The sequence below is a fragment of the Mustela putorius genome, unplaced genomic scaffold (assembly GCF_011764305.1).
Source record: "Mustela putorius furo isolate JIRA1106 unplaced genomic scaffold, ASM1176430v1.1 tig00004041_pilon_pilon_pilon, whole genome shotgun sequence".
Taxonomy (NCBI): domain Eukaryota; kingdom Metazoa; phylum Chordata; class Mammalia; order Carnivora; family Mustelidae; genus Mustela; species Mustela putorius.
The window spans coordinates 152,386-172,793 of NW_025422176.1; the positions used below are offsets into that span (position 1 = coordinate 152,386).

Consider the following 20,408-nt stretch of genomic DNA (forward strand, 5'->3'; position numbering starts at 1 on the left):
TGTCCACACTTGCTACTGCTGAGAGTTCTAATATTCAAGGCCGAATGGTGCAGGAGTTCTGTGTCCATCCCACGTTCGGGGCATGGTGAAGTTTGGTGAGCGGGGAAGACTTTCTCCCTGGACTAAGGACACATTTCCTCTTAGGTCTTACCATCTCAAAGTGCTGCCACCAAACACTGAGCCAGCCCCTACCCCTTCTGATTTTCAGATACCTGATTTCTTGACCTCTGTCTCGTCTCTTCTTCCCTTTTGGCTTTCCTCAGATGCATATTTGCCCAGTACCTGTGTCCCCTTCTTTGGTTCAAACCGAAACAATCCAGCTTTTTTTCAAGGGGCTGATTGCATCCTCTGACTGCAAGACCAGACACAGAAGCCAGGTCTGGCCAATCAGAGCCACAGTGACTGTTTCAGAAATGAGTGGGTCACATGACCAAGCCAAGCCCGGGCCTTTCCTGGAGCTCCTTGGAAAAGAGGTGCTCTTCTTTTAGGGTTGCTGAGTTGGAGGGCGGGGGGGTGCTGAGTGCTGCTGGTGTCCAAGTCTGCCAAGCACTCATGAAGAGCCTGCTTAAGAATAAGGTCATCACATGCAACATGGGGGCTTAAGGGGGTAGGAGAAGAATCAATGAAACAAGATGGGATTGGGGGGGAGACAAACCATAAGTGACTCTTAATCTCACAAAACAAACTGAGGGTTGCTGGAGGGGGGGGTTGGGAGAAAGGGGGTGGGGTTATGGACATTGGGGAGGGTATGTGCTATGGTGAGTACTGTGAAGCGTGTAAACCTGGTGATTCATAGACCTGTACCCCTGGGGATAAAAATACATGTTTATAAAAAATTTAAAAAAATAAAAAAATAAAGAATAAGGCCATCACAGAAGAAAGGAGCTGGAAAAGGGAGACAGATTTCTATTAACATCGTATTAGCTTTTGGATCAAGCCATGTCCGAAACCAGAAAATCCTTTGATTTTTCTGTTGTTTGAGCAGATAAATTCCCTCTTTTCCTTAAGCCAGTTTGAGTTGGGTTTGTCTCTTTAACCTGAAAGAATCTTGATACACTCACGCTTCTCTTGACATTAAACACATCCTTCACCTCCCGTGCTTTGGCACGTCATTTTAATCTCTCAGTTAGCGTGGGATTTTATGAAAAAGAAAGAAATGTAGACTTCAGGCTACTCCTTTTTTTTTTTTTTTTTTAGATTTTATTTATTTATTTGACAGAGAGAGATCACAAGTAAGCGGAGAGGCAGGCAGAGAGAGAGGAAGGGAAACAGGCTCCCTGCTGAGCAGAGAGCCCAATGTGGGACTTGATCCCAGGACCCTGAGATCATGACCTGAGCTGAAAGCAATGGCTTAACCCACTGAGCCACCCAGGTGCCCCAACTTCAGGCTACTTCTTAACCCAACAAAAAGCACCTGCTACTGGCTTGAAAGGGGGAAAATAAAGAAAGCAAAATACAAGTTAATATCTAAAAAAAAAAAAAAGTTGCACAACAATAATGTCTTAGTCTGTTTGAGCTGCTGCTATCACAAAATACCACAGTATAAGGTGGCTTCTGAAACACAAGGCTAATTAGGTGTTAACTAGAGTTACTATAGTATCATTTTTGCAATATATACATCTATTGAATTACAGTATACACATGAAACTAATCTAATGTTATGTGTCATATCTCAGTTACAAAAAAAAAAAAAAAGAAAGAAACCCAGGAGTTTTAAATGCTGAAGACAAAAATCATCAGTCACCCTTAATCTGCTTATTCCAGCGCAAGAGGATTATAAACTAAATATGGCACAACACTACAGTATCTATCAACAAGTTAAAAGAGCTTTGGAATTCATTTTCTCCCCAAATTTGAAAAAAACTAACAAGGTACTTAGGAACTTGCTGTGACCTGAAGAAAAAACTTTGTTTTTAGGGTCTATAGTTTTGAAATTTTGTTTTTAGGGCCTATACTTTTGAAAATCAAGCCCCTAGATTCATACATTTTACTTTTTGTGTCTTTATCTTACAGAAATAAAAATCTCACAGTGCACAAAGATGTAAAACAGTGTTCATTGCAACATCGCTTTTAAAAAATTTATTTCTCACAGTTCTGGAGGCTGGAAATCCAAGATCAGGGTGCCAGCGTGGTCCGGTAAGGGTCCTCTTCTGAGTTGCAGACTTCTTGTATTCTCAGAGGGCAGAAGGAGCTAGGGGCTCTGTCCTCTTTTATGAGAGTACTAATCCCGTTCTTGAGGGCTCTCCCTCATGACCTATGTGCCTCCTAGAGGCCCCACTTTCTAATGCCATCACTCTAGGGGCTAAGTTTCCAACATATGAATTTTCAGGGGGTGAGGGGTAGGGGGTGGGGACACACATTCAGACCATAGCATATGGTCGTTTAAGGAGAAAGATACAACAAATCTAAGTGTGTATTCCATAATTTGGAACTTCAAAGTGTGTGGAGCAGAAATAGAATTAACGGGAGAATTAGGAAATCAACACTCAGTATATCTTGGGCAATGAGACCAGGCTACAGCTCCTAAATAAAGACCAGAGGTGGATTCACCCTGACCAGTTTCCAAGAAACTAAGGTAAGAAACCCAAATTCCTACTGTGCTCTAATTCCCTACATGGGGCCCAAATGAGCTACAAACCATCTGAGGAGAGCTCAGAAAGAAGGTACCCACACACAGCTTTCCTCTTGCCTGGTCATACAGGCTGAAAATCTTACTCCACTTTATCCCTCCGACACAACTACCTCCAGAATACGTGTGTCGTGTAAGCTTACGTAGAAAAAAGCAATCACAATGACTTTTCAATGTTGGGTTTTACTTCTTGTAAAATGCTGAGACCTATGTATCCAGGAGCCAAGGAAACTGTACAAGTATAAAACTACCCATCTTGGGCCTTCCTGTCTTCCAAAATGGTGTCTCAAAGCTAGTCAGCCGCTTCCACAGAGGACTTCCAGTACGGTGGGCACAAGGACTCTGACCCCTTGTTCACAGAGTAGCTGTTGGTTGGTCGCTCTCAGCCTCTTGTAACTTACCCCTTTTCTGACTTCCTTACCTCTCTCTGATCTGCCTCCTCTCCTGCCTTGTTGGTTTTAATGAAACGCCCTCCCACACACCACACTACCCTCCACCCATGACTACTGCCCCGTGACGGGTGGTAGGTAAGCAGTTTCTAGTGGGAGGGGTTTTGTTATTTCTGATCTGGCCTTTAGGAGCCACTGCTAGTGTCAACATGGTAAGAGGTTCTCCATGTGATGATTACTGCAAGGAGCACATGTTAACAACGATCAAATTATAAGTTCGGAAAGTGAAGACAGTCATTTGAGAAATTACCTAGATAAACTAGATCCCTTAGCCTCTCGCAAGCTAGTTGACATGGGGTACATCACTTCATCTCTTGACTTCCATAAAAGAAGGCATTGAAGAAGGTCCCCCAGCTATGGGCGAGGGGCTGGTTACATCATAATCACCTGGGACCATTGTTAACGATTCATGTTCCCACACTCCACCACAGTTCTGTATCTGTCTCCCAAAATGGGAATGTTATGGATGTTTCCCTAGCAAACAACCCAGATGATTCCGATGGGCACCTTGGTTTGGGAACCACAGCAGTAGATGATCTCTTCTGAGGCCAAGAGGTCCCTGAGGCCGCTGCTGTATTGGCCAGGTTTGGGTGGGCCTGGACCTGGTTGGAGGTGAGGGAATCCCAAACCTCTCTCAGGGTGTGTGTTTGGGGGGGCCCCAGGGAATCTGAGAAAAAGTTTACAGTTACCAGCTTTCCCGCCTGGCACGGCACAGGTTCTCTGCTACCTGTCTTCAGTTCCCACCATGGGAAGGCAGCACATACCAGGACTCTCTACTGGTCTAAACCATCATTTTCTGCTGACCCAGAGAGTCTAGAAATAGAAGTCCAAATCCTGCTTCCAAGCTTCTGTAGGGGTGGAGAAAAGCAAAGTGCCTGGGGAAAAGCTGTTAACAAGGAAGTGGTAATGTCTTCCCTGGGGTGAGGGAGTTTTCCCCTGTCCCTGCTTCAGGCGGCAGTGGTGCGGTCTGTTACCTTGGAGACCAGCTAACACTTCCTGGCAGGGCGAGCTCCACCGCTGAGTTGCTTGGAGGAGCATAGAGGAGGTGGGAACCGGGAAAAGCAGAGTCCCGGGATCACCAGGGTCCCCTCTTCCAAAGATGGAGAAATAAATGGAGAAATGCAGGTGAGGGTGAGTTTCACAGGGGCGGCAGGATGGTAAGATGGGGTGGGGCACACCCAGACGCTGAGCCCTGGAAAGAGGTTTAGGGAGCCTGGGCCCATGGGCCTCTGCTCCCTACAGGCCAGGCGCTGGGCTGCGTGTAAGGGGTGCAACCACAGACAAAGAAGTAGTGGGACGGCTGGGGAGAAGGACCATGACATCGTGGTATGAGGCCCCCCAGGGCAGCAATAGGACAAAATGATTTCCTTCCTGGGGGTTGGAGGGCAGAAAATGGGGCTCAGGAAGGATTTGCTGGGGTTTTGTAGGGCTCAGGGTGTTTGTAGAGGTGGGTCCAACTTCAACAAAGAAGGGTATGAAACAGTAAGGTGCATGGAAGTAGAGGTTGCCAGGGCCCATAGAAGGGTTGGCGGTAAGGGGGAGGAGTCAGCAAGGAACAGGTCCTAAAAGAAGAGTAAACGTTGCAAGGAAGGTTCGCCGGCAGTGAGGAGCCCCAGTAGGTTCTAAACAGGTGGACAACCCTGCGTCTCGGAAAAATCATCCCGGCAGCAGAACGTAAAATGGACCGGATGAGGCAAGACTTAGATTGTCTGGCCATTCAAAATACAAACCCTGGGGGGTGGAGGGGGTTTTGTCCCAGATGTTTAGGAGAACCCAGCTAGTAACAAACCAGGAAGTTAGCTGGAGGTTTTCTCTAATCCACTAACCAGGGCTACTACGTCTCTCCCTTTGCCCGTGATGCCATCTCTTAGGGGCCAGCCTACATATTCTCTTTCCCAGCTGAGCCCCATCCCCCAGGGCAGCGTGGCCCACCTTTGTCGAAACCCTAGACCTGCCCTGAGTGCACTTATTCACCAAACGTTTTTTGAGCAGCTACTATGTTCTGGGCACTGAGTATACAAAAGACTTCTAGCAGAGATCAGAACTAAGTCCCTGCCATCATGGATCTCTTAGTGGGTTGACAGGTGGAAGAGAAAGGTAATAAGTAAACAACGTAGGACTTCAGATGTTAAAACAAAACACGTTCTGGAGAAAACAGACGAGTGGCTACTGTTTGAGATGGGATAATCAATGAAGCCCTCTCTAGTGAGGTTTCATTTGAGCAAAGACCGGAGGGTAAGGGCTGTGTTCACTTCCTCTCTGCCTCCCCAGTACCAGCTTTTTCTGGGACCCAGCAAACACCCTAAAAATGTCCACGGGATAAGTGATGGCTTACAAGCCCTATGCTGAAGCCCTTGAAGAAGCAGCACATTGTTCTAACGCTATTCTGCATTTCTATAGTACTCTGTATTTACAAAGCTCTTTGCCGTTCTCAGTGTTGGCTTTTGGTCTTTTGACCACTGTGTTGAAGCAGGCAGGGCAGTTACCAGGAACCCCATTCCATTCTGCAGAAGAAGAAACCCAAGGTCTGTTGCTTTCTAGAACACCATATTGTGTCATGAGTTTGATGCCGACCGCACCCTCCTCCTCCATCAGCCACACCAGTCACCCTGGAACCCCGTCCTGCAGGCGTCTGAATTCATTAGATTGTTAATCACTCACCAAAAAAAGAGAACTGGGACACTGTGGGGCGTCCAGTGCTCACCAGGCATTTCTATTTCAACAGTCTCTGCCACTGGTCTCTCAGCCAAGTTTCCTGAGGGAAAGCCAGTTGTTTTTTAAACATTTTTTTCTAACATTAACAACATTGCTACATTATCTTGGTGCTGCCCAAAAAACAAAGCATCCTCTGAGTAAAAGATTAAAGACCCCAGAGAGAAAAGCAAGTTGCTGTACCATCATTCGACTATTTTATTTAATGATTTCATAAGAACGTACACACTTATTTTTCAAGCTGCAACTCCTGAGTTTCTCACTTGCTGTGCCTTAGCCAATATTTTTGTGGTTGCAAGTAACAGAAACCGAAATGAGCTAGCTTAAGCAGAAAGATGGGGAGTTATAAGGAACAGGGTTTTTCATGGCACCCAAGAGCAGAAAGTAAAGGCAGTTCTCACAAGTGCCTGGGGTCAGCATTTAGATATTCAAGAACCAAGGCAGTTTCTCAACTGCCATCCCCCAAGTGTGTATCGCCTGCCATTTCCTGCTCTCTTGTAACTTATGGTCTAATGGGAGAAAGACAACAATTTTTAAAAATCACACTAAAGAATGTATCATTCTAAGTTAAAAGTATCCTGAAGTATCCTCAAGTTCTGTGAGAGTTTACATAACACTAAAGGAACCTGAAATACGGTGAGAGGGTGAAGAAGAGTCCCCAGAGAAAATGACAATTAGGCTGAATTATCAAGAATATGTTGGGAGAGGGAGAGGGGATGTTCCAGAGCAAAGAAAGCATGTGAAAAGGTCCTGTGGTTAAAGGAAATGTTGACCATTCCAGGAATTGAAGGGAGGGGTCATGGAACACAGAATGGGGGAGCAGGGGAAAAGAGGGAAAGCTGAAGGGGTGGGTGGGCAGCACCCACATCGTGCAAGACCTCAAATGCCATCATAGGAATCTTAGTCTTCATCCTAGAAATGAAAGGAAGCCTTTGAATAGTTTGAAGCAGGAGGGAGAAGAGGAGGTGTGACATTGGGTTTGTATTTTTAAAAGATCACCCTGGCTTCAGTGAGAACAGACTAGATTTGGAGGGTCTGAAGGAATTTGGGGGATGTGGGGGAGTTCGGGTCCACTGCATTTGTCTACGGCAGAGATGAGTGTGCCCTGGACAGAGGAGGTCACTGGAGACAGATATGTGGACAGGTTGGAGAGTGGGAACATTAACAAGGTTAGGTGATGGATTAGATACGGGAATAACGTATTGGGAATAATTCCTAGGTTTCTGACTCATACAAGTAGATAGAAACTGCCTATTTCTTCTAAGCTAGAAAACACTGAAAAGAGGGTAGGTCTGTAGGGAATATGAATTCAGTCTTGGATATACTGAGTTTGAGGTACTCCAGATGGAAATATCCAGTGTTGATGAATATGGTCTGCCATCAGAGTGGGGGGGGGTCTGGATTTTTGATACGCCATTGGGGGTCACCAATGTGTGCACATGATGACAGTTGAGGCCAGGGACAGGGAAGGATAAGACTGTCTAGGAAAAGAAGATAGAGAAGGGTAGAGATGCATAATTTAGCCTTGAAGAGAGCCAAATTAAAATGCTTGTTAGAGGAGAATAAGCCTGGAAAGGAGACCAGAAGGATCCAGCAGAGAGACAAGAAGGTCAGAGAGAATGGCTCCAGGGACCCAAGGCAGGGAAGGATCACTCACTCCCCTTTATCTGAAGACAAGCTTTTCCCCACCTCTGAGTGTACTCTGTGGCCCCATAGCTCTTAATTCCGAATTCCCGGAGAGGATCTCATGGAGCCATCTTGCTCCTGTCCACCGCTGACTCTAAGCTGTGAGGACTAGGCTGCGGGGTAGAGCCCCTTTGAGGGCAGATGTCATTCACAACGAAAAGAACTCAACCTCCTTTCAGTATTTTTCCCTCTTCTCCCCCTTCTTAAAATCCTTATGATCTCTCCTTGCCCTCTCTGACCAGCCCCAACCCTCACCATACTTTTTTTTTTTTTTTTTAAGATTTTATTTATTTGACAGAGATCACAAGCAGGCAGAGAGAGAGAGAAGGAAGCAGGCCCCCTGAGGAGCAGAGAGCCGGATGCGGGACTTGATCCCAGGACCCTGAGATCATGACCCGAGCTGAAGGCAGAGGCTTAACCCACTGAGACACCCAGGTGCCCCCCCCACCACCACCATACTCTTTACACAGCCACCTCCTTTCTGTCCTTCATGAAGGTCAAAGCTCAAGGTCAAGCCTGCAGCTGACCACCTTAGCTATGCAGAACAGATCCCTTTCCTGATTACTCTGCAGCATGTCATCCTGTTCAAGTCCTTCTTAGCACTTGCCACAATTTCTGTAGATAATAAATTTAACTTTTTAACATCCATCTTCCCCTTCTAGACTGTGAGCTCTACCTCAGTGATTCTCAGTTGGGGGGCCACTGTGGCCCCCAGGAGACTTTAGGCCATGTCCAGAGACATTTTTGGTTGTTATGACTTGGGAGACAGGAAAGCCGCTGGCATCTAGCGGGCGGAGGCCGGGGATCCCACAATGCACAGGACAGCCTCCCAACCAAGACTGACCCTGTCCAAAATGTCCAAAATGCTAAAGTTGAGAAGCCTCTGTTCCCTTGTTCCCCATCATATCCTCACCACCTGGCAGAATTGATAAGCATTAGTGAATGAATGAATGAATGAATGAATGAATGACAGAAGAGTTGAGTTGACTGTAGATACCCCCCAAAGCTGTTGTCTCTGTGCTGCATTTATCTTTCTCTTCTCTGGTGTTCCTTTTCTCCCTAGGAAATAAGCTTTGGGGTTTTTTAAAATGGCTACACATATTAGTCCTGTCTTCCATGGTCAAGATAATACGTTTCTGGAAGATCACTGGTAAGCATCCTCTCTGATTTTTCAGATGAAGACAACACCAACATTTTGTTGCAGGTCATTGAGGGGGGAAATACCTGCCTCGAAGCAAGACTGGATAAATGGTTGTGGCATCAGCTCATGCCCGAGGACTTCTGTTCTCTCACTACCAGAATGATAGAATAAAATGTCTTAAGAACCTGGAGTTCACCTTTTATCAGGACTCTACGGGAACCCTTCCCAGCTACCATACAGAGATACAAATGGCTCTGGAGGGGTGCCTGGGTGGCCCAGTCCTTAAGCGGCTGCCTTGGGCTCAGGTCATAATCCCTGGGTCCTGGGATCGAGCCCTGCATCCAGCTTCCTGCTCAGCAGCGAGGTCTGCTTCTCCTTCTCTTACTCCCCCTGCTTGTGTTCCCTTTCCCACTGTGTCCCTCTCTCTGTCAAATAAATAAATAAATGGCTCGGGAGACCCTAGAAATGTGGAAGCAATGTCTAGTGCTGGGACACTGATCAGTCGCTCACTGTGTGTTTTGTAGCCTGAGGAGAAGCAATGACAAAGATCCAAAGAAGCGACCAGTCCAGAAGGACCTTTGTGGACGTGGCCAAAATCCCGACAATGGACTACTGGTTACACATGTTAACCAGACACAGGACTTACTGGTAAATACAATATAGTGCTTTAACTGAGTCACAGTGCTTACCAATCATAGTCAGGGAATGTGGAATGTGTTAAACTTGGGGTGTTTCTTTTTCTTTCTTTTTTAAAAATTTATTTATGAGAGAGTGTGTGTGTGAGAGAGAGAGAGAGGGGACAGCGGGGAAGAGCAGATTGAGAAGCAGACTTCCCATTGAACAGGGATCCTGGCACAGGACTCTGTCCCGGGACCCTGAAATCATGACCCGAGCCAAAGTCAGACACTTAAGGGTCTGAGCCACCCAGGCACCCCACTCTGGGTGTTTCTTTCTTCATGTAGGATCTCGGGATAGAAAACTATTAGGTAAGCATTCATCTTTAATCCTTTGCCTTTCGAAATGATAGGAATCTCTATCCTGTTTATAGAAACCTTATAGCCTTCTTGGCCATATCAGTAAATATTCAGGAGTATATGAAGACTGTGTTATCAAAGCCTGAAGACTTGGGAATGTAATTCTAAAATCCCCCTTTCTGAGATTTGTCTTTCTTTTAGGATTCCCAAAAATCAGTTTCAGGAAGTGCTGTCCGAGCAAGAGCATTGCGGCAAGAGAATTAACTTCGACGAATAACCAGAACTGTGGTTTTAGGCTGCCTTTCAATGTGTCCGTGAACCGGACAGTGGGTGAGTGGTCTAGACCACAGAATTCACTATGAATAGTAGAAACTACTGCCATCAGAAGGAGTTAGGTGCAGGTCTGGCCTAAAATCACCTACCTAATCTACGTGAGAGTTTAAAGATGATGTCTTTGAGATGACAGTCTGTCAAAAACAATCCAGTTTTAATGCCGGCAATCAATCAGGAAGATGGTCCTGTTGGACTTTCCTCAAGTATTCGCGCTAATACTTGGAAGGTATTTTGGGAAATACTTTAGGAAAGTAATTTTAATTAAATTGCTTAAATTAATTAAAAGAAAATGAGGGAACGTCAATAGTCTTGAGAGTCTGGGGGATTGTGTCAGTGACTTCGGTCGTTGATCATTGGAGTCTTCATGTAATTTCATACCAAGCAGGTGAGTTCCCAGGCGGACAAGGACCACTCATACCCTTCCCCGTCACAAGTGGAACTTCCTTTACCTCAGAAACGAATAGCAGTGGGAAAGAAAGGATTGTTCTGACACTAATATCTTCCTCCTCTCTCTGTAACGCACCTACTTTAGTACGTAACCAGTGTGCCCTACAGTCAAAATGTACACTGTCTATCCGTCGTACTGAAACACGATGGATCATTGCAAATACAAGTAAAATGGAAGAAAGGTGAATTATCCGTCTACAGTGCACGGAATCATCAACCGGGGAGTCGAAGTCCTGAAAGATGACGAGAGTGACCTCTAGTGTTCATATGATATAAAGCACCGTTTCCCTAAGCGGGAGATGGGGACCATGAATTTTAGGAGGTGCTGTTTAAGGGCAGGAATTAATTAGCATAAGATTCTATGAGAAAGGTATCTTTTTAGCCAGTTCCCCCTCAGTCCTTCGTGAAGATAGTCATAGTTTGGTGCTCACATGAGCTACGTAGCTTGGGTTTGAGTCCCAGCCATACCGCTTACCAGCTGCGTGACTTTGGGGAAATGACTTAAATTCTCTGTGCCTCAGTTTCCTCTGTGCCTCAGTTTCCCTCAGGGTAATGACGGAACCGACTTTGCAGAACTAAATGAGTTAATACGCGGACAGTGCTTGACACATAACAGATTCTGTTTACGTGTTTGCTGTCAGTATTGTTCCCACTTCTTTAGGGCTTGCTATCTCCTCTTGGAAGAGGGCAGTGAGCAGGCCTCACGCACAGAACCGAGGGCATACAGTCGTATCTGGCTGGACTGTAATAGCAGCATTTCATGTTCACTGAGGGGGAGATGCAGATCAGTGCTGGGATCTGTTGGCGCAGGTACACTCAAGGCTCTGTTTTGCTGTAGCTTCACATGCCCGTTCTACAGATGAAAAAAGAGCCCCACTGACCGGCCCAGCATCACAGAGCAGGTGGAGAGCCCCACCTACGGTGTTCCTTTCTTCTCTCCTGCTCTTCTCTGGAACTTTCTTCTTCCTGTGTCCTCTACCCCGCCTAGTGGAACACAATCAGCTACCGGCAGAGTTTTCAACTCCTTGTCCACCGCTCCACTACCATGAAAGCCCTGATAGATACAAGCCCAAGGAGCCCCCACCTGGGTTCAAGCAGGCGCCCGGGAATGGCGCAGCCATCTCTAATAGAGAAGGGGGTCCTGAGAGATTAAACGGTGGACGGGCCCATTCCCCAGCCATCAGATGGTGCTGAGGGGGCAATTCTCATCAGCTGGCCTCCCTCATGATGCCCTACCACACCCAGAGGGAGTCACGACCAGTTCTGGCAACATATACATTATAGGTACATCGCACAGGGATTGTGCTGGAAGGCCCCTCCAAACCAGGCCTGGTACACCTTCCTAGCCCCTTGTCATGTCACACCCCACACTCCAACCTCCGTGGCCACCTTCCTGCTCTACAAACACGGTGACCCCTTCCCTGCTCCACGCCTCTGCCTGGAAGGCGCATTCTCTAGTGATGCACAGGGCCGGCTTCTTCTTCACCTCTAGATCTCGTCCCACAGCGAAATCACGGCTTCCCTCCAGCCTGAGGAAGTGACCTCCCGTCTCCACCCTCCTCCCTCTCTGTCACATTTCCCTGCTCCATGTCCTTCCTGGACCCGTTCCCTTCTGAAATTATACACACTGGTTTCATGTATTCTCTGCTCTCTCTCTCTCCACGCCAGAATGTAAGGTCCAAGAAGGCAAAAACATTTCTATCTTGTTCACAATGTAGACAGAGCACCAATGACGGCACCTGCTTCGTACAAGGGCTCAGAAACACCCCCTGTGTGGAGGAAGAAATGCCAGCCTCCAGGAGAGGTGACCAAGGCCAAGTGGGCTCAGAGCCTCCAGTCAGCTTTCTTTACCTTCTGGCTCCCAGAAAGCAACCCCCATGTTGAATGCTGGCCATGAATGACTTCAGGTCCACCACCAAGTCCACCACCCAAATTTGGAGCTTGGTACTGTGTAAGTGACACAGGTGTCACTTGGTAAAAGCAAGGGGGGAGGGCACAGTCCTTTGGCTGGCCAGACTCCTGTGATGGCGAGGAAATCCTATATTTAAACTATTTTACCTGCTGCTTCTATTTCTGGTCTCTGGACTAGACAGGATGAACCCATTCCCGCCTCCATCCGCCAACAAATGTTTGTCGAGGACCCACCAGACCGATAGCAAGGCAGAACTCATAGCAAGAGACAGAAAATGGAAGGCTGGAAATAAAGAGCACCCAGATGAGAACAGAGGCAATTTATTGCATGTTTGCACCCGCAGGGAGTCAGCCACCTCCACTTGTGTTCAGCAGAGACTCAAAGGCAGGGATCAGGAAAGCTTTACAGTGAGAAGGTGGCATGGGGCGCCTGGGGGGCTCAGTCAGTTAAGCCACTGTCTTTGGCTCAGGTCGGGATCCCAGGGTTCTGGGATCGAGTCCCACATCGGGCTCCTTGCTCAGCAGGGAGCCTGCTTCTCTCTCTCTGCCTCTGTCTGCTTGTGCGTGCTCTTTCTCTCTCTCTCTCTCTCTGACAAATAAGTAAATAAATAAAATCTTTTAAAAAAGAAAAAGAAGAAGAAGAAGAAGGGGGAAAGCTTCAGGTGTGCCCAGAAGGGCGGTGTTGGCAGGAGGAGTCTGGAGGGGAGCTAACCAGAAGCCAGGTGTCTCCTGGATGGGTTTTGAGGGCATATTTAGCCTTCTCTGGTGCGTTCTGAGGTGGATGTGGGATAAAAAATAGGAAAACTGGCAGTCCTTGTCCAAGTCTGGGCCTATGCTGGGCCAGTTGCTAAAGTTGTGGTTTGATTTCACGGACTGGTTGCTATCAAGGCCATGGGTTGGAGTCCTATTGTCCACTGTGGTCTGGCCACCATATATTCAGTCTCCTATAAGGCAGGATGTGAGTGACCCTTGAATTGTCCAGCCGCACACTGGAGCTGAGGTGAGGGATGAGAATGGGTATTTCCAGAGCAGTTGGCCCAGGACGCAGGCCTCCCCATCCCCAGTTCCCTCAGCCAGGTGAGTTCTCGAACACACTGTGTTCAGGAAGGACCTGTTGGAGTTGACAGTCCACGGGCGTCTGTGTGGAAGGGACCGAGGGCGTCCTCGGCCTTGCCCTCTCTTTCCGCACTTTTGTGTTTGACTCTGGCTCTGTCTCATAGAGGCTGCAGGGAGACGAGACCCAACCCTCAGCTGGGGAGGACTCGGAAGACTGGCTTTCGACGCGCAGTTTACAGTTTGAGAGGCTCACCTTGGCTGACCTGCTTAGCCAGGGCACCGCCGTGCTGTGAGTCTGGCGCCATTCCCTTCACCCCCAAACCTGGCAACCCCCTGCTCCCAGGCCCCAGAGACCCCCTTCTTAAGACTTTGCTTCTCCAGGGAGGAGGGCAGCAATATCACGAGGAAAGTGCACTTCTCTACCCAGATCATCCGCAAGTTCGAATCCAAGCTTTCTGAGTAAGTATGCGAACTCGAGAATTTCCTCATTTCAGCAGCCTGAAAGTAACTTTGTGCAGGGGCCCATGGGGGGACTCAGGCCGTAAGCAACCAACTCTTGATTTCGGCTCTGGTTGTGATCTCAAGGCCACACGAGATCAAGGTCACATCTCAAGGTCACGAGATCAAGCCCCACGTCCATGGAGTCTGCTTGAGATTCTCTCTCTCTCTCTCTCTCTCTCTCTCTGTGCCCCACCCCCAGCTCTCTTTCTCTCACTCTAAAATAAATAAATAATAAAATCTTTTAAAAAATAACTTTTTTCCGACAACGATCTCTGGGTTTTGGGGCAGGTCCCTCCCACCTCTGGTCCTAATGGCCTCTTGCCTCAAATGAAGACATTGGACCATAACCGGTTTTTCTCAGCCTTTTAAAATCCGTGGGCCCTTTGGGTGAGCACATACAACCTCATACCTTCATCTGAGGTGTAATAATTAAGTGACCACTTTCAATGACAGATTTTGCAAATGTTTGTGAAAAATATGCAGGCTGCCTACTCCCAAACCAGATTTTCTGAGCCTATATACACATTCCATCCCCGATGTAGCAATCTCTGACCCAGGATCACTGTTTGCCTGAGGTTTCTTAAAAGGCTCTAATAATAATACCTGTCATTTTTTTTATTTTAAAGATTTTTATTAATTTATTTGACAGAGAGAGATCACAAGTAGGCAGAGAGGCAGGCAGAGAGAGAGGAGGAAGCAGGCTCCCCACCAAGCAGAGAGCCCGATGTGGGGCTTGATCCCAGGACCCTGAGATCATGACCTGAGCCGAAGGCAGCGGCTTAACCCACTGAGCCACCCAGGCGCCCCATACCTGTCATTTATTAATGTGTCAGGAATTCTACTAAGGCCTGAATGCATTATCTTGTTTAATCCCCACAGAAACTGGAAATATAATATCACTCTCCAGCTGAATATCCAAAGTTCAATGGATAACTGACCAATTTGCCAGATTTATCAAACATTTTAACTGTAACTTCTTTTTAAAGATGTTATTTATTTATCTGAGAGAGAGAGCACAGAGGGAGAGTGAGAGGGAGCAGATTCCCCGCTGAGCAGGGAGCCCGATGCGGGCCTCCATCCCAGGAACCCGGGATCATGACCTAAGCCGGTTAAGGCAGATGCTTAACCGACTGAGCTACCCAGGCACCCCTTAACTGTAACTTTTATAGCAATTTTTATTGGGATTGAAGGTTTAAACAGATTCTTAAAGAATTTTGCTATGTTTTGGTTGATTGGTTTTAATTATGAATCAAGCATGTTAAGGAATGTTCAAGTCCATTCCGTTAATTCAAATTGATTTTCAGGGAACTGGATTTCAGCAAACTGCCTTTTGGCAAACTGACTTGGGCCAGAGAAGCCCTGGTATTATCTTTATGTTAGAAGTTCAGAGAGGTGGGGCTCAGTGGGTTAAGCCGCTGCCTTCGGCTCAGGTCATGATCTCAGGGTCCTGGGATCGAGTCCCGCATCGGGCTCTCTGCTTGGCGGGGCGCCTGCTTCCCTCTCTCTCTCTCTGTCTGCTGTGATCTCTCTCTGTCAAATAAATAAAATTTAAAAAAAGAAAAAAGAAAAAAAAAAGAAGTTCAGAGAGGTTACCACACCTGTCAAAGGTCACACAGCTAATAAATGGGAGAGCTGGGTCTCAAAGACCAGCACGCCCCAATATGAAGCTCATACTCTCAGCTCTATTCATACTCATGTATACCTTAAAACTCGACCCACCACCCACTGCCCCCTGATTTCATGTCCAAAGGTCTTGCTTGCCCTTTTGTATAGGCTCCCAAATCCCCCCTGCCCTCAGTGAGGGCAAGTCCATTGAATTCAAGTGATGAGTCCTGAACTTGAGCACCTGTTCCATGCTGCCTCCATCCGGTCGCTGGGATGGTTTGCAATAAGGCAAGTTAAACACGTTCCCGCAACCACAGTTTGGAAACGGAGGGGGGTTTTTTTTTTGGTTACTCAGTCCCCTGAGAACCTGGTGCTGAACTTCCCCCACGGACATTTATGATCGTCTCCAGGTGACTCGGAAGGCTCACCTAAGGAGACACGGGTTTGAGAAGAGCAAGACGTTACCCCCAAGTCCCTCCACACCTTCCTCCCATGCATGTCAGTGACTGTGGCTCGGGGATGAAGCTGACCTCGGCTGATGAGCGGTTCTGGTGTTTTCACAGGGCGGTGGAACTCTATCAGCAGAGAATCCAGTGGCTCGCAGAAAACAGCAGGAAGGTAAGACCCAGGATATCATTCTCCAACCCGTTTTACTCATTCCTGTCACTGTTCTTTCAGTTGCAAATGACGGACCTCCCAACTCCAGCGGGCTTAAGCTAAAAAAAAAAAAGGAACTTCTAGACCTAAATCCCAAACACAGCTGTATCCATGGGCTCAGATGATGTCATCTCTTGGTCTCTGGGCTCTGCTTTCCTCTGGGTTGGTTTTATTCTTTTTCTTTCTTTCTTTTTTAAAAGATGTATTTATTTATTTTAGAGGGGGGGGCACCTGAGCGGGAGGGGCAGAGGGAGAGGGAGAGAGAATCTCCAGCACACTCCCCCATGAGTGTGGGGCCGGAAAGAGGGTGGCGGTGGATCTCAGGACCCTGAGATCATGGCCTGAGCGGAAACCGCGAGTCAGATGCTGAACTGATGGAGCCATTCACATGCCCCACTGTACCCTTTTCTGATGAAGCCACAGAGGAGACATGAAACCAGCCCAGACTAGATCCCAAAGAAGAAATCACTCTTAAACCAACTCGTGGGTCCCGTGGGTGCTGATGTAGCCCGGGGTGATGGACAGATCATCCTGGGCCCGCTTCCCAACTACTGTCAGCAAGGCCCCGTCAGCAAGTGGCCTCACTTCTCTGGGTGTCTGTTTCCGTATTTATGGAGGAGAAAAGCAGGGCTTATAAACGAGAGGCATGCTGGCAAATCTGGCCCACAGCCATGTTTTTCTTGGCCCTCGTAGTTTAAAATATTTCTCGAGTTAGTTGCCAAGATTTAAAATTCTGGTGTTTCATGTTTATGTCTGTTTTTAGCTCTCTCTTGAAAAATGGGAGTATCTGGCATTGCCGGGCTCCAATTCCCTCCTATGAACTCACCCAGTTACTTTACAGGATAAATGTCTAGAGTTCCAATGACTAAGCTTAAGAGAATGAATGTTTTCAATTATAAAAGCTCTAAAGGCAGTTTCTGTACATTTTAAAAGGAATAGAACTGGTCCCGGATTTGAACTCCTTTTGGCCCCTGAGGATTGGAAATGTCCTAGGAGTCCTCAGCGTTCGTTTGGGTCATGAATTCAACAGATACTGATTGGACAACTACTACACATCAGGTCCCAGTCCCGGATTGAGGACTAGAAACACGACCAATAGGAAGGTCCCACCTTCGTGGAGATTATAGCCCAGCGGGGGACAGACAATGAGTAATTAGCAAATCCTATGTCAGGTCAAGTTAGTGATAGCTGTAAAGAAAAATAAAGCAGGGTAAGAGAATAGAGAGTAGGATAGATGGAGGTTTTTTGTATTTTTTTTAATTTTTACGATTTTTTTTTAAAGATTTTATTTATTTATTTGACAGAGAGAGAAATCACAGTAGGCAGAGAGTCAGGCAGAGAGAGAGAGGAGGAAGCAGGCTCCCTGCTGAGCAGAGAGCCTGATGCAGGACTCGATCCCAGCACCCTGAGATCATGACCTGAGCTGAAGGCACCGACTTAACCCACTGAGCCACCCAGGTGCCCCTACGATTTTATTTATTTATTTGCGAGAGGGTGTGAGAAGGAGCATTAGCAGGGGAAAGAGAGAGGGAGAAGCAGCCTCCACGGAATTCGATCCCCGGGACCTGCAGATCATGACCCTGGCCAAAGGCAGACACTTCACTGACTGAGTCCCACCCCACACCAGGCGCACCGGAAGGAGGGCTATTTAGAATGGTCAAGAAGGAGACATCTGTGAAAGACACCTGAACGAAATGAAATGAGGGCACTCCCAAGTAGAGATCTAGGAGAGAACATTCCAGGCAGAAGAACAGCAAATGCCAAGGCTCTGAGAGAGGATCAAGCTTGGCATGTTCTAGAAGCCGCAAGCAGGCCAGTGTAGCAAACACAGAGTGAGCCATCCAGCGAAGGAGGGGGAGACAAGGCTAGAATCAGGAATGGCCTTGCAGAGTTCGGATCTCATTCCATAGGTGAGGCTTTTCCAAAAAGATCATTGTGGCTGCTTCATAAATTGACTATCGAGAACAAAGGCCAGGTACGGACGGTGGTGACTTAGGCTCAAAAGCCAGGATGCGTGGGATGAGAGAGGGGGGACTCAGGGTGTGTCTCGAAGGTGGAGCCCGTAGCACAGCTGATGGGTTGCATGGGTTTGCCGCCAAAGTGCCTGGGTCTGTTGAATGCCACGCACAAGACGGCCAGGCGGGAGGAGGAAAATAGGATGTCTGGGTTTCACCATATGAAGTCTGAGAGGTTTACAGCCATCTGGGCAGAGACAAGGAGTCAGACATTGAATCCGTATGTTTGGAGCTGCCGAGAGCCCTGCCTGCCCATGGACACTGCACGTCAGTGTGCAAATAGTATTCAAATCCTCGAGACACATGAGATCATTTAGGGAATGAATGCAGAACAGGGGTTCTTCATTGGGGTGGGGGTTGCGATTTTGCCCACTAGGGGACATTTGGCAACATCCACAGAAATGTCTGATTGTTGAGACCGAGAGGGGAGATTGCCAGGGAAACTGCCGAACATCCCACCACGTACTGGTCGGCTCCCCACAACAGAGGATCGCCCAGGTCCCTATGTCAGTAGATGAGGGGTTGACAAATCCTGGTATAGATAAGGAAGGAAAAGGAAGAGGGAGCCCTAGCCCTGTACTTCTCAAACATCGATGGCAGCCAAATCCCTTTCGGTGGTAGGGGCGGTAGGGAGAGGAATTTTGTTCAAATGCAGACTCGAATTGGGCAGATCTGGGGTGGGACTTGAGATTTTGCGTCTAACAAGTTCCCAGGACGTTCCACCCACGAAGCCGACCTGGGGAGGGGGTGGGGGAGGGCAAGAAGAACTGGCCAGCAAGTGGGGGAGAAACCAGGAAAACGTGATGTCCTGAAAGACACGTGTCCTCATTAAGAGCTTCAACTTGTTACATCCTGGACCCAGCCAAAGGGTGTCCTATACTACTCAGAATTAGTGCCCGTGGAGAACTTACATTTGACCATTGGGTTTGGCAAGAGGTCATTGATCCCCTTGATAAATGTAGCTTCTGGGGAGTGGGGAGGTGAGAACCTTACGGGAAGCAGAGAAATGAGGTCGGGGAGCAGGAGGGAGGGGTGGGGTCCTGAAAGGTTTATTTCCTTTTTCAGATGGGCAATAGTATTTTGTAATTTGTGTGGTGATGGAAACAGCACAGTAGATAAGGAAGGATCTGGTGGTCCAGGAGAAGAGATGATTACAGTAGCAAAGTCCCTGTTGGGCAAGACAAGAGCCCTTAATGGGAGTCAAAGGGTTGGCCTTAGAGCTTTGGTAGTTGCTATAGATACATTGCTAACAGAGGGGAAAGGCCAAGTGTGTGGGCAAAGAGGCAGGCAGGTTAATAGATTCTGCCTCAACAGATCTAAAAAACAAAACTCTGGCTTGTTTCTCTTAGTGAAATTGGAGCCAAGCTCGCCTGTGGGGGAAGCCTAGACAGGGAATGTTGAGGTGTGAGAGAGATAAAATACCCCTCTGGGAGCATAAGGAAATGAATTGAGCAGGAAAATTTGGCATGTAGTAAAGTGGGATTTAAGGCAAAAAGCATCAGATGGATCCCACAGCCCCCGGAGAACCATCCGTCGCTGCAAACCCCAGTTCGCGACACAGCTGCAGGAGGATGAACGTTCCTTGGCAGAGGGGGACTGCGTCGGCCGGGACAGCGGGCTCGCTGTTAGGCACAGAATTAGAAACTCACAGAAATACCAAGGCAGCCGGCAAGCTTGGCACATCTGCCTTGGGATGGTAGAGTGGGTGGAAAACAAATAAGGAGACGGAGGAAATGGAATAAAATCCTGATGTCATTAGACAGTGGACTTTAGGTCTTATGAAGGATGCTTTCCTGTCGTCTCTGAATTTTCTTTAATGGACGTGGCTTACTTTATAGGGGTGGACTGTAAATATAAACATATAAATGTAAAAAAACCTCGTAAAGAATAGGTTTTAGTGGGGCGCCTGGGTGGCTCAGTGGGTTAAAGCCTCTGCCTTCGGCTCAGGTCGTGATCCCAGGGTCCTGGGTTTGAGCCCCACATCGGGCTCTCTGCTCGGCAGGGAGCCTGCTTCCCCCGACTCCCCGCCCCACCCACCTGCCTTTCTGCCTATGTGTGATCCCTGTCTGTCTAATAAATAAATAAAATCTTTAAGAAAAAAGAAAAGAATAGGTTTTTAGGAGCAGGTAATGCCCAGAACTGAAGTCAGGACATCGGGTTTTGCTTTTCCCTCTGTAAAATGGGCCTGCCTCCTGCTGATTTTTGAGGTCAGGGGTGTGTCCCAACTTCCACATCACACGGAACTGCCCGGTGAGAGAGTTTAAGGGAACGCAGGGCTGTGCTGGTTACTCC

At 47.6% G+C, this 20,408-nt stretch overlaps 1 protein-coding gene across 7 annotated transcripts in view; it reads left to right on the top strand.

Annotated features, from left to right (window-relative positions):
• The first annotated feature begins 4,046 nt into the window (after positions 1-4,046).
• The window catches only part of VWA3A (von Willebrand factor A domain containing 3A), a 57,345-nt gene continuing 40,983 nt past the window's right edge, over positions 4,047-20,408 (top strand). For 3 of the 7 annotated variants that reach the window (XR_001177447.2, XM_013049731.2, XM_045072706.1), the window contains exons 1-6: positions 4,049-4,203; positions 8,540-8,626; positions 9,142-9,265; positions 13,503-13,627; positions 13,720-13,797; positions 16,008-16,062. Coding sequence is in view for 6 of the 7 variants with exons in the window: in XM_013049731.2 (XP_012905185.1) it covers positions 8,565-8,626; positions 9,142-9,265; positions 13,503-13,627; positions 13,720-13,797; positions 16,008-16,062 (444 nt within the window). In the remaining variant the exon portion in view is untranslated. Of the gene's footprint in view, positions 4,210-8,539; positions 8,627-9,141; positions 9,266-9,928; positions 12,323-13,502; positions 13,628-13,719; positions 13,798-16,007; positions 16,063-20,408 lie in introns of those variants that run through there. The other 4 variants (XM_013049736.2, XM_013049732.2, XM_013049734.2 and 1 more) reach the window with 4 other exon arrangements.